General features: G+C 39.5%; 1 protein-coding gene across 2 annotated transcripts in view; it reads left to right on the top strand.

The window, feature by feature from the left end:
* Positions 1-12,138, top strand: part of MYOM1 (myomesin 1) — a 152,268-nt gene that overhangs the window by 80,201 nt on the left and 59,929 nt on the right. The window contains exons 15-18 of one of the 2 annotated variants that reach the window (XM_032152705.2): positions 305-479; positions 3,560-3,681; positions 5,550-5,837; positions 8,162-8,358. In XM_032152705.2, coding sequence (XP_032008596.1) covers positions 305-479; positions 3,560-3,681; positions 5,550-5,837; positions 8,162-8,358 — 782 coding nt within the window. The remainder of the gene's footprint in view (positions 1-304; positions 480-3,559; positions 3,682-5,549; positions 5,838-8,161; positions 8,359-12,138) is intronic. The other variant, XM_058438577.1, reaches the window with a different exon arrangement.

The following is a 12,138-nucleotide window of genomic DNA, read 5'->3' as shown; positions in this document are numbered from 1 at the left end:
TACAAAAATTAGCCAGGCGTTGTGGTGCGTGCCTGGTAATTCCAGCTACTCAGGAGGCTGAGGTGGGAAAATTGCCTGAACCCAGGAGGTGCGGGCTGCAGTGAGCCGAGATCCCACCACTGCTCTCCAGCCTGGGTGATAGAGCGAGACTCAGTCTCAAAAAAAAAAAAAAATCGTAAAATAAAGCAGCTGTTCTTTTGGCATGACGAAGTGTATAAAATACCTAGGTGTGTGTTTGTGCGTAGATGGTAAGGATGAATTTTTAAAACCACTTGAGTTTGATCACCATTTTCCTCTTTCTCAGATATCCCCAAGGCTCCTGGCAAAATCATCCCAAGCAGAAACACAGACACCTCAGTGGTAGTTTCATGGGAGGAGTCCAAAGATGCCAAAGAGCTGGTCGGGTACTACATAGAGGCAAGCGTTGCTGGCTCTGGCAAGTGGGAGCCCTGTAACAACAACCCCGTGAAGGGCTCACGGTAACTCAACCGGGTGTGCAGGGCGGGCAATGGCTTCTGGAGCTGCCATAGACACACACGGCACACAGACATCCAATGGGGGAGATTTTTAAAAAAACATTTTACTTTTTGGCTGGATGTGGTGGCTTACACCTGTAATCCTAGCACTTTGGGAGGCCGAGGTGGGAAGATTGCTTGAAGCCAGTAGTTCAAGACCAACCTGGCCAACATAGTGAGACCCTGTCTTTACAAACTAAAAAAAACAAGAAAACATTATACTTTAAATAAGCCAAGGCAGTGGCAGGCCTGTAGTCCTAGCTACTCAGGAGGCTGAGGAGGGAGGATCCCTTGAGCTTGAGTTCAACTTGAGTTCAACTACAGCTTGAGTTCGAAGCTGTAGGATACAATGACCAGGCCTATAAATAGCCACTGCCAGCCTGGGCAACACAGGGAGACCCTATCTCTAAAAAACAAAACAGAACAAGGCTGGGTGTGGTGGCTTATGTCTGTAATCTCAACACTTTGGGGAGGCCAAGGTGGGCGGATTGCTTGAGCCCAGGAGTTTGAGACCTGCTTGAGCCCAGGAGTTTGAGACCAGCGTGGGCAACCTGGCAAAAACCTGCCTCTACAAAAAATACAAAAATCAGCCCAGCATGGTGGTGTGCTGTAGTCCCAGCTACTCAAGAGGTTGAAGTGGGAGAATTCCTTGAGCCTGGGAGGTCAAGTCTGCAGTGAGCTATGATCACAACACTGTACTCTGGCCTGGGCAACAGAGCAAGACCCTGTCTCAAAAAACAAACAAGCAAAACAAAAAATTACACTTTAGATACTTAAATGAATTTAAAATTGAACACATTAGATGCAATACATCTCTTTTAAAAAGGTTTACTGGTGATGTTAAACACTAGCAACACATAATGCCAACTATTGTAAGAGTTTGTTTCATAGTGCTTTTGCTGCTTCTTCCTTTTTTAACCCTCTGATTTTATATCTAATATGCAACGTGATATTAGATTCTGAGGATATAATATGCTCTACTAAACATAAATTACCCAGGAATTTTAAATGAAGAGAAAAAAGTATCGAAATTTTACAAATTCTGGACATCAACATGATTAAATCCAGTGCTAAGCAGACATAGTAACACCAAAACAAAGACATTTAGAATAATTTGCTGCCTCTTTGTATTTGTTTCTAATGGGGAGAGGGTTGGTTTTTTCCTTGCTTTCAACTATTTTATCAATCAGCTTTGCACATTGATGGTGAATTCTGATCTACACCCAGACCAGAGACCAATATGAGAGGGGGAAGCTGCCCTCCCAGAAATTGTCAAATAGACTTCTTCTGCAGCTTCTGGCTTGGACCACTTCTCAGTCCGAGGACCCCAATAGAATGAGTTGGCTTTGCAGAACGTGAGAGAGTAGAGATAAACAGATTAATTAGGGAAGGCAATATGTTTTGCAAGAGATTCATTTAGCCTGTTGGTGTATTTCATTTTTCCTTGGAGTTACCCAGCATTTTCCTGGGACTATTTAGAAGTGATGGTGGTGCGTAGGCAGGAGCTGTTGGAGGGCAGGCACCACTTCTTGTTCATCTTTTGTCCACAGTACCTAACTCAGTGTCTGGAACACCGAGACCTCAATAAATCTTTGCTGAAGCAAGCTGACTCTAAGGACTGAAGGACTGGCCTAGATTATGGCTCCTTTTTTAAATACTTGAACAAGCTAATAGTCACAGATTCGTTAGCAGACCTGTTATTTCCTCTGGCTGCAGTCCTTAGGATGGATTCATATGTTACAGTGATTCATAAACCAGCTATTTATAACCATAATAGCTATGAAAAGAGTGAGGTTGTTTTATGGATGAAACTGCCCATGGTTTCACGCCTCATTATTGAATCTTCATTTCTAAATGGTAATTCTAGAATCCATTGTTCACCTTATCTTCAGATTCTATGGTAATTTCCCAAGTAAGTACCTTCCTTGGCATGCAGAGAGACAGTGACTAGGCCCCTATGACAAGGAGCCACCAATGCCTTACAGCCATAGTTATATACCTAAAATAGTCATTAATCATATTATTAATTGGGTATTAGGCTTAATACCTGGGTGATGAAATAATCTGTCAACAAACCCCTGTAACACGAGTCTACCAATATAACAAACCTTCACATGTATCCCTGAGCCTAAAATAAAAGTTAAAAAATATATATGAGTTGGCTGGGCTTGGTGGCTCTTGCCTGTAATCCCAGCACTTTGGGAGGCCAAGGCAGGTGGATCACGAGGTTAGGAGTTCAAGACCAGCCTGGCCAAGATGGTGAAACTCCATCTCTAGTAAAAATACAAAAAAATTAGGCAGGCGTGGTGGTGGGTGCCTGTAGTCCCAGCTATCAGGAGGCTGAGGCAGAGAATTGCTTGAACCTGGGAGGTGGAGGTTGCAGTGAGCTGAGATTGCGCTACTGCACTCCAGCCTGGGCAACAGAGCGAGACTCTGTCTCTCTCTCTCTCTCTCTCTCTCTATATGTATTAGAGTATAACTCATATATATATACATATATATGAGTTATACTCTAAAATTATTATTAAAAATAATATTAATACTAATTATTATTTATTAAGTACCTCATATATGCCAGGCCCTATATAGGTACTTTATATACTTTATAACTAACCTCTACATGAAAATTATCATGTAAGCATCATTATCCCTATTTTACTGGTGTGCATTCAGGAAAGACCAGGACTCCTCATTTTTTGACAAAGTGGGTTTAGAAGAGTGCCTTAGTTACCTTCTTGTCTGAAGTATATACATTACCTGAATCTTTCTACATCTTTTTCTTCCTTTAAAAAATGAATTATTAGCTGGGCATGCTGCTTACAACTGTAATCCCAGCACTTTAGGAGGCTGAGGTGGGAGAGAGGATGGCTTGAGGCCAGGAGTTCAAGACTAGCCTGGGCAACACAGCAAGACCCCATTTCGGTTCAAAATAAATTACAAAAAAAAAATTGTTTTCATAAAGCCAGATCCACTCCATTAAGCTAACAATCATCTTCCTTAATCTTCCTCCTAGGAAAAATTTTTTAAACTTGTTTTCCTTTTAGATTTACTTGTCATGGATTAGTGACTGGTCAGAGTTATATTTTCCGGGTCAGAGCAGTCAATGCAGCTGGACTTAGTGAATATTCCCAGGATTCAGAAGCTATTGAAGTCAAAGCTGCTATTGGTAAGTTCCTTATGCATAACTGTATGGGGGAAAAATGGATTTTTGTATGTTAGAAAGGAAGATACCATCTTCTCCAGAAATTATTTAGCTTCCAATATTGCTGGATGATTGCATCCTTAGATGATCATTTTCTCTGACTCTAGGTGATGTCTAACCTTCCATAGCTGTCATTTTACAGACCTTCATCACTTATCCAGATTCTGTGCATCCGTAGCCTTTTCATCTTCATGAACCCAAGTTTCCTCAGATATTTCACGTTGTGTGAAACTCCATTCTAACTTCGTGCTCATCCTGGGACTGTGAAGGGCCATCCCGATTCCATGAAGTGGTATATCACCCATAACACAGATCATCTTGTCCCTAAAAGCCATTTGGTCTATGCCAGAGCCTGGCTTGTTTTTGCTAACAGAACATTAACATGCTTCTTATAAACCCCTCTAAAATTCATGCAAGGCACATGTAATTGCTTAATCATATGTTTCATCTTTGCTTGCAAAGTAACCAACAGAATAAAACCAATAATAAAGTAATTCTATGTGTGTATGTGATGTACCTCCCAATCTTGGATAAAGTAGAAAAGGGACCCAGGTGGTTAGAAACAATACAAATAATATTTGTGGGCTGAGCATGGGGGCTTACACCTGTAATCCCAGCACTTTGCGGGGGAGAGGCAGGCAGATTGCTTGAGTCCAGGAGTTTGAGACCAGCTTGGGCAACAGAGTGAAATCCCATTTCTAAAAATAACAATAAAAAAATTAGCCAGGCTTGGTGGTGCATATCTGTAGTCCCAGCTATTCAGAAGGCTGAGGCACGTGGATCACTTGAGTCCAAGAGTTCAAGGCTGCAGTGAACTATGATCTCACCACTGCACTCCACCCTGGACAACAAAGCAAGATCCTGTGTCTAAAATAAATAAATAAATAAAATAAAATTTATTATATAGTAACACATGTTTTTTTAAAAAGCTGATTTAATATTGATTGCCTTCAGTTAGCATCTCATATTACTTTTTCATATTCCTTATAACATAGGGATCGGGCACAGTGTCTCATGCCTGTAATCCCAGCACTTTGGGAGGCTAAGATGGGTGGATTACTTGAGGTCAGGAGTTTGAGACCAACCTGGCCTACATGGCTAAACCCTGTCTCTACTGAAAATACAAAAATTAGCCAGGTATGGTAGTGCATGCCTATAATCCCAGCTACTTAGGAGGCTGAGGCACGAGAATTGTTTGAACCCAGAAGGTGGAGGTTGCAGTGAGCCAAGATTGCGCCAGTGCACTCCACCCTGGGGGACAGAGTGAGACTCCAGAAAAAAAAAAAAAAAAAAAGAGAAGAAAGAAAAGGAAGGAAGGAAGGAAGATTCCTTATAGTGTGAACCATTCTAAACATGTCTTTTTGAGGTTGAGAGGTACAGACCGTTACTATTGTAGTACTGCACATAATTCGAAGTGTTATAAAATCAGGATCTTTAATATTATGCCTCTTGTGCACTTTATCGTCCTTTTTTCATTCTGTTGAATAATAGAGCTTACATCTCTCAATATTTGTGTCTAAGATTTGCTTTTCCTTATATATACTGAAAGCCTTTTGGGTTCTGCAAATCAAAATGGTTCCTATTCTATCTGTGGCTTCTTTGTTCTCATTTCTTCTTTTTCCAGAATATGGGGAAGTTGAAATGTTCCTTGGCGTACATTGTGTGAAATGTAGTCTTTCCATATTTCTTGCAAATGCGAGCAATTTTCTTTAAGCCAAGATTGTTTTTGTTCTGCTTGTGGTCCTAATGTTTTTCTCTTTGTTCTATCCCATAAGAGCAGCTGATACTCTGTCCAGGCTCAATGCGTTTCTGTTGTTGTCTGGCAATTGTAGGGGGAGGAGTGTCTCCAGATGTGTGTCCCACACTGAGCGATGAGCCTGGTGGACTAACCACCTCCAGGGGGCACGTGCATGAAGCCTCCCCGCCAACCTTCCAGAAAGATGCTTTGCTTGGCAGCAAACCTAACAAACCTTCACTGCCCAGTAGCTCTCAAAACCTGGGCCACACAGAAGTGAGTAAAGTAAGTGAAACAGTTCAGGAAGAGCTTACCCCGCCACCACAGAAAGCAGCTCCTCAGGGGAAAAGTAAGTCTGACCCCCCGAAAAAGAAGACAGACAGAGGTGAGAGTTGAGAAAGTGAAGCTGTTCATCCGTCTCCATCAATGTCCTCACCTCTCATCGTCTACATCACATCCTTCATCCATGTTTGCTTTCATCAGTGTCCATTCTTATTGTATGTGTTTTCAGCTAGCCATCTGAAATGTGTACTTTCATCTGATGACTTCGAAAAGTAATTGTCTGTGGGTTTGGCTTTTACACATCATTTTGGGTGCTTAATGATGCTAGAATGTTTCAAGTAATTTGGTTATAGAGCCTGTCTTGGTTTGTCAGGCAGATACACCTCTGGCCTCATTTTGCTAAGAGAATTAGATATGAGAGCAGGACTTGGTACTGCTAGCCTGTGTGAGGTCCTTTGAAATAGTCACGTTTGGAACACATAGAGGAGAAAGATCTCACAAAGAAGGTGACATTGTACCAGGGTCATAGTTGTTACCTTCTTGCTCATCCTCAGATTATTAAGCGATTATTCACATTTAGTTTAAATAGTTTGCAAGAAAAATCAACACTGGAAAATTAAATATTTTAAGTAAAAAAAGTATATAAAAAGATTAAAAATTTCTAAAATAATAATAATTTAAATAGCTACTTACCTACTACTTTTTGAAATGAAAAAAGAAAAGAAAAAATAGCTATAAGTGTATCTTTGAGTTACCATGAAAAGTTTAAAAGTTAAAATTATAATCACATATAGCTATATTGTATGGTATATGATCCTCATTCCCAGAAGTGATTTATTTAAGATGATTTATCAGTAGGGTAAGAATGATCTGATTAGGATATTTGGTACCTGTGGCTAATATATCCTAGGAGACATTGTTTTTCCTATCAATTAAAAATGCACTAATGAGCATGTGCTGATAAATTTTTAAATGCCTCTCATCCAGTTCTTTTTTCTACTCCACCCCAACTTCTATAACCTCCTCTATTTTATGACACCTTTCTTTGTCCCTCAACTTGAGAGGAGATACTCATTTGAGAGCACATATTCAACAATGCTCTGAAATAGAGGGAGAGAGAGAAAGCTTTTTTAAAATGTGAAGAATAAAGGAGGTTGGTAAGTGGAGAAGAGATAAATGTATTTTATTTTAAAAGCCTTCATTCTTCTGATACTCTTTTTGGATAAGAATGAGATAGTTTCTTTATCTCCTATAATCCAAATAAATATTCAGAAAATTCTCTTTGATGTTATTGCATATCTAGATGGATTTCTTTCCACCACTTCACCCCCTCTCTTCATTGAAAACTGTAATTTCAGTAGTTGAGTGAAAAGCTGATCAGCAAAGCCACATAAATGAAGGAGGACTTTTGAAATGCCCTCCAAATATTTTTCTAGCTAAGCACTGATAAACATGGTGACAGCTGTATAGTATTGTACTACATGAAAAATATTCCAACATCAGATTAAAAATAATGTGATAAAAGTATTATACACTAAGAGAAAGTCACATAGCAGATTGTGCCTGTTTTTTAAAAATGTTTCCTAAAGCTGTCATTTAGCTGAGCTCTAGAGTAAATTTTTTCTTGTGTGCAGACAGAGCTATGTAGTTGTAAGGTCTCACAAGGGTAAGTGTGCCTGAATGGTGAAAGGCCAACCATTTGAGAAATATATGGAAATTCTGGGCCAGGTGTGGTGACTCACACCTGTAATCCCAGCACTTTGGGAGGCTGAGGCGGGTGGATCACCTAAGGTCAGGAGTTCGAGACCAGCCTAGCCAACATGGTGAAACCGTGTCTCTCCTAATAATACAAAAATTAGCTGGGCATGGTGGTGCACACCTATAATCCCAACTACTTGGGAGGCTGAGGCAGGAGAATCGCTTGAACCCAGAAGACGGAAGTTGCATTGAGCCAAGATGGTGCCATTGCACTCCCGCCTGGGCGACAAGGGCGAAACCCCATCTAAAAAAAAAAATATATATATATATATATATATATATATATGGCAACTCTGAATAAGCAAATTGCAGCAGAAATTGATATACACATTTTCCTCAGGGAACAAATGAAAACTAAACCACATAAAGAAACAAAAATTATACCTTGGGAAAAATATTTCTTCTTATGGGGAAAAGAATCATTTTCTTTCAGGGTATTGTACCATTTTGCTAGGACAGGTTCATTTTATCTTTGAAATAATAATTGTAGTGTACTTTTTACTGTGTCCATTGCATACACCAAGTTGAATGCCAAGTTCATGATCAGCCTCGCATTTTAGTTTTATACTGCAAGATCTAGTGCCCTCATATGTGGCACCAACGGAAATGTTTATATATAGAATCATAAATGCATTTCTGCCTACTCACAAACTATTCATATTGCCACAGCACCACCATCTCCACCCTGTGATATCACCTGTCTTGAAAGTTTTCGTGACTCAATGCTTCTTGGATGGAAACAACCAGATAAGATTGGAGGGGCAGAAATTACTGGCTATTATGTGAACTATCGCGAGGTCATTGATGGTGTACCAGGAAAATGGAGAGAAGCCAATGTCAAGGCTGTCAGTGAGGAGGCATACAAGGTAAGCACGTGACTTTCTGTAGCGTGGCGTGTCCTATGTATGACGCTATGCTTGCACGCCCAGGCAAGCACACACCCAGCACCTTGTAAGAGAGTCACGTCATTTCTCCAGAGTCCATTGTCTGCAGTGGCATGAGTCTTGTGAAAAATATACTGTGGCGAATACAAGTAGTTTGGCTAACCAGATTCATACACATAAGCATAATAATTTCCTAGAATATTTACTATGAAATGTGTGCTTACTGTACAAACTAATTTTTTTTTCAAAATTTACAAAATATCTACAATTAATATGCCACTAGCCTCAAGAGTCCCAGGATCCTTCCGAAGCCCTCAAGTTGAGGAAAAAAAAAAAAAAAAAGAGTCCCAAGATTTAATGACACTCTGGATTTTTAACTTTTTTTTTTTTTTTTTTTTTTGAGATGGAGTCTTGCTCTGTCGCCCAGGCTGGAATGCAGGAGTGTGATCTCAACTCACTGCAACCTGCACCTCCGAGGTTCAAGCAATTCTCCTGCCTCAGCCTCCCGAGTAGCTGGGATTACAAGTGAAAGCCACCATGCTCAGCTAAATTTTCTATTTTTAGTAGAGGGCTTCACCATGTTGGCCAGGCTGGTCTCAAACTCCTGGCCTCAAGTGATCCGCTCACCTCAGCCTCCCAAAGTGCTGGGATTACAGGCGTGAGCCACTGCAGCTGGCTGGGTTTTTAACTTTCAGTGTCCAAATTACAGCGGTTGAAGGGACATGGGCTTGATGGCCAGACTCAGCTCACCACGTGTGAAGTGACCCTTGTTATAGTTGCTTGATGGCCACAAAGGGTGGCCTCACATGTGTTCTCCTCTACATGGGGGCCTCCACTGCTCAGGTCACATAAGGGAACCAGAACAGTCTCACTGTTGCCTTAGCTGATGACTTTCTTCCCTAGAGCTGCATCAGCTACATCCAAGCTACCACCTCTTAACACTCACAGAATCCCATGCCATGAGGGTTCAGAGCAAGGTGAGGCCAGGGACGACACATGCCCCAACTCAACGCCATGCTCTTTTAATTTAACATTTGAAATTTATGAAATATATCACGCACATGCTGAGAATGCATAAAACAAAATTGCTTTTTTTTTTTTTTTGAGTTGTTCACTCCTGGCCTCAAGTGATCTGCCCAACTTGGCCTCCCAAAGTGCTGGGATTACAAGCGTGAGCCACTGCACTTATACAAAATTGTATTTTTAAGATTATTCCCTGTTAGTGCACGTAACCCATTCTTTTTCATAACTATATGGTATGGTATTCCATTATGTGGTCATATCACAATATATTCTTCCATTCAATTCTTATTGCTATTTGGGTATTTTTGCATTTTTAGCTACATCAAGCAAGGTAGCTATGAACATTTCTGTATACATCTATCTTCTGGTACATATGTGCACCAGTTTCTCTAGGTGATCACCTAAATGTAGAATGGCTGGGTCAGGGGGTCTGTTTATCTTCCACTTTACTAGATAATTCCATACTGTCTTCTGAAGAGTGTGTGAGAATTCCCATCGCTCTGCATCCTTGCCAACACTTGGTCTATTCACACATTTTCAGCTTTGACAATCTGAGTGTCAAATGAGTTTGAGCATCCTTTCCTATGTACACAGTCCAGTTTGATATCCTCTTTTATTCCTGTTCAAGGTTTTTGCCCATTTTTCTAATGCATTCTTGTTGACTTGCAAAGTTCTTTACATGTTATGAGTAGAAATCCTTTGCAGGTCTGTAAGTCGCGTACATCTTCTCTGACTTTAATTTTAATGTCAAATTCATTGTAGTCAGATTTACTAACATTTGCTTTGTCCTTAGTGATTTTTGTGCCTTTTTGATGAAATGCCTTCTCTATTCCAAGATCATGGAGGTACTGTAGTTGATTTTATTCTAAAAGCTATATACTATTTTGCCACTTACATTTCTGTCATTAATTCACCTTTATATTTTTATATGCTGTGAGTTAAGCATCAAAATTAATCCCCCCCACAGAGACATAGCTGTCCCAGCATCATCTATTGAAAAGTTTGTTGTCTGCCTGCTATTCTGCAGGGGTATCTGTATCACATATCGTTTCCTTATATGCGTGAGTCTGTGCTTGTGCTTCTCATGCTGTTCCACTGGTCTGTTTGCATAACAGGGGGTGAATACCACACTAATTTAAATATTATAGCTTTATAGGCCGGGCACGGTGGCTCACACCCATAGTCCCAGCACTTTGGGAGGGCGAGGTGGGTGGATCACTTGAGGCCAGGAGTTTGAGACCAGCCTGGCCAACATGGTGAAACCCTGTCTCTACTAAAAATACAAAAATTAGCCGGGAGTGGTGGCTCTTGTGTGTAATCCCAGCTACTTTTATACCTTTTACTCAGGAGGCTGAGGCATGAGAATCACTTGAACCCAGGAGGTGGAGGTTGCAGTGAGCCGAGATCACACCACTGCACTCCAGGCTTGGTGACAGAGCAAGACCCTGTCTCAAAAAAAAAAAAAAAATTATAGCTTTACAGTAAAGTTGATGACTGGTAGATCAGGTTCTCTCGGTTTATTCTTTTTCCGGAGCTACTCTTAGCCCTTTGCACTTGATATAAATTTAAGTATTAGGGTCCCAAGTTCTACCAAAAAATAAAAATAAAAAAATAAAAAAAAATAATAATAAAGACAAAACAAAAGAAAACAACAATAAAAAAGCTTACATTCAACCCAACTAAACCCATTAGAATTCTGATTGAGGATGCATTGAGTCTATAAAAAAATTAAGGAATAATTGACATTTAAAAAATATTGAACCTTCTAATCCACAAACGTGTTATTTTTCTTCATTCGTTTTGGTCTTTTTAAATCCTCTCATTAAAGTTTTACAATTCTCTACAGAGGTTTGTATATCATTTGTTATTTATTAATAGAGACTATATATTTTCAGTATATTTTTATGTCAGTTTTTATTGCTAGTAAAGAGAAATATAACTTTAATATATTGATTTCACATATAATTATTATATATAGTCTTTTGTTAAATTTTTTAAATAATTTGAATGTTACCTTGAAGTTCTTTTGGAGTCTATGTATATTCATATCATCTGCAAATAGTGGCAGTTTACTTCTTCATTTCCAAATTTTATACCATTTACTTCATTTTCTTACCTTACTTTCTGCATAGCGACTTTAGCACTATATTGAATAAAAGTGGTGATGTTGGGGGCACGGTGGCTCACACCTGTAATCCCAGCGCTTTGGGAGCCTGAGGCGGTGGATTGCTTCAACCCTGGAGTTCAAGACCAGCCTGGGCAACATAGTGCAACACCGTCTCAAATTTTCTTCTTTTTTTTTTTTTTAAAGTGGTGATGTTGGTCATTCTAGGCTTGATAGTTATCTTAAAGGGAAATTTTACAACATTTCACTATTAAATACTGTGTTGTGTGTTACAGGTGTTTTGTAGACATCTATTATCGGTTAAAGGAAGTTTCCTTCTATTCCCTGTTGGCCAACAGTTAATAAAATTATCAAAAACATTTTTTGGGTCTATTGAGAAGATTATATGATTTTTTCCCTTTTATTTTAATTTGGTATATTCTAGTAATTGTCTAATATTAAAACTACCTTGCATTCCTGGAATAAATTCAACTTGGACACTATATATACTCTGTTTATATCACCTGGATTTTGTTTGCCAATTATCGTTTAGGATTTTTGCTTCTATGTTCATGAGTGAGATTATTCTGAGACTAGAATTAATTTAATACTAATATCTGACAAGGATAGCACAG

This window comes from Hylobates moloch, unplaced genomic scaffold (assembly GCF_009828535.3).
Source record: "Hylobates moloch isolate HMO894 unplaced genomic scaffold, HMol_V3 SCAFFOLD_5, whole genome shotgun sequence".
Classification (NCBI taxonomy): domain Eukaryota; kingdom Metazoa; phylum Chordata; class Mammalia; order Primates; family Hylobatidae; genus Hylobates; species Hylobates moloch.
Note: the sequence above shows the minus strand (reverse complement) of the source record. Positions and strands in the feature narration are given on the sequence as shown.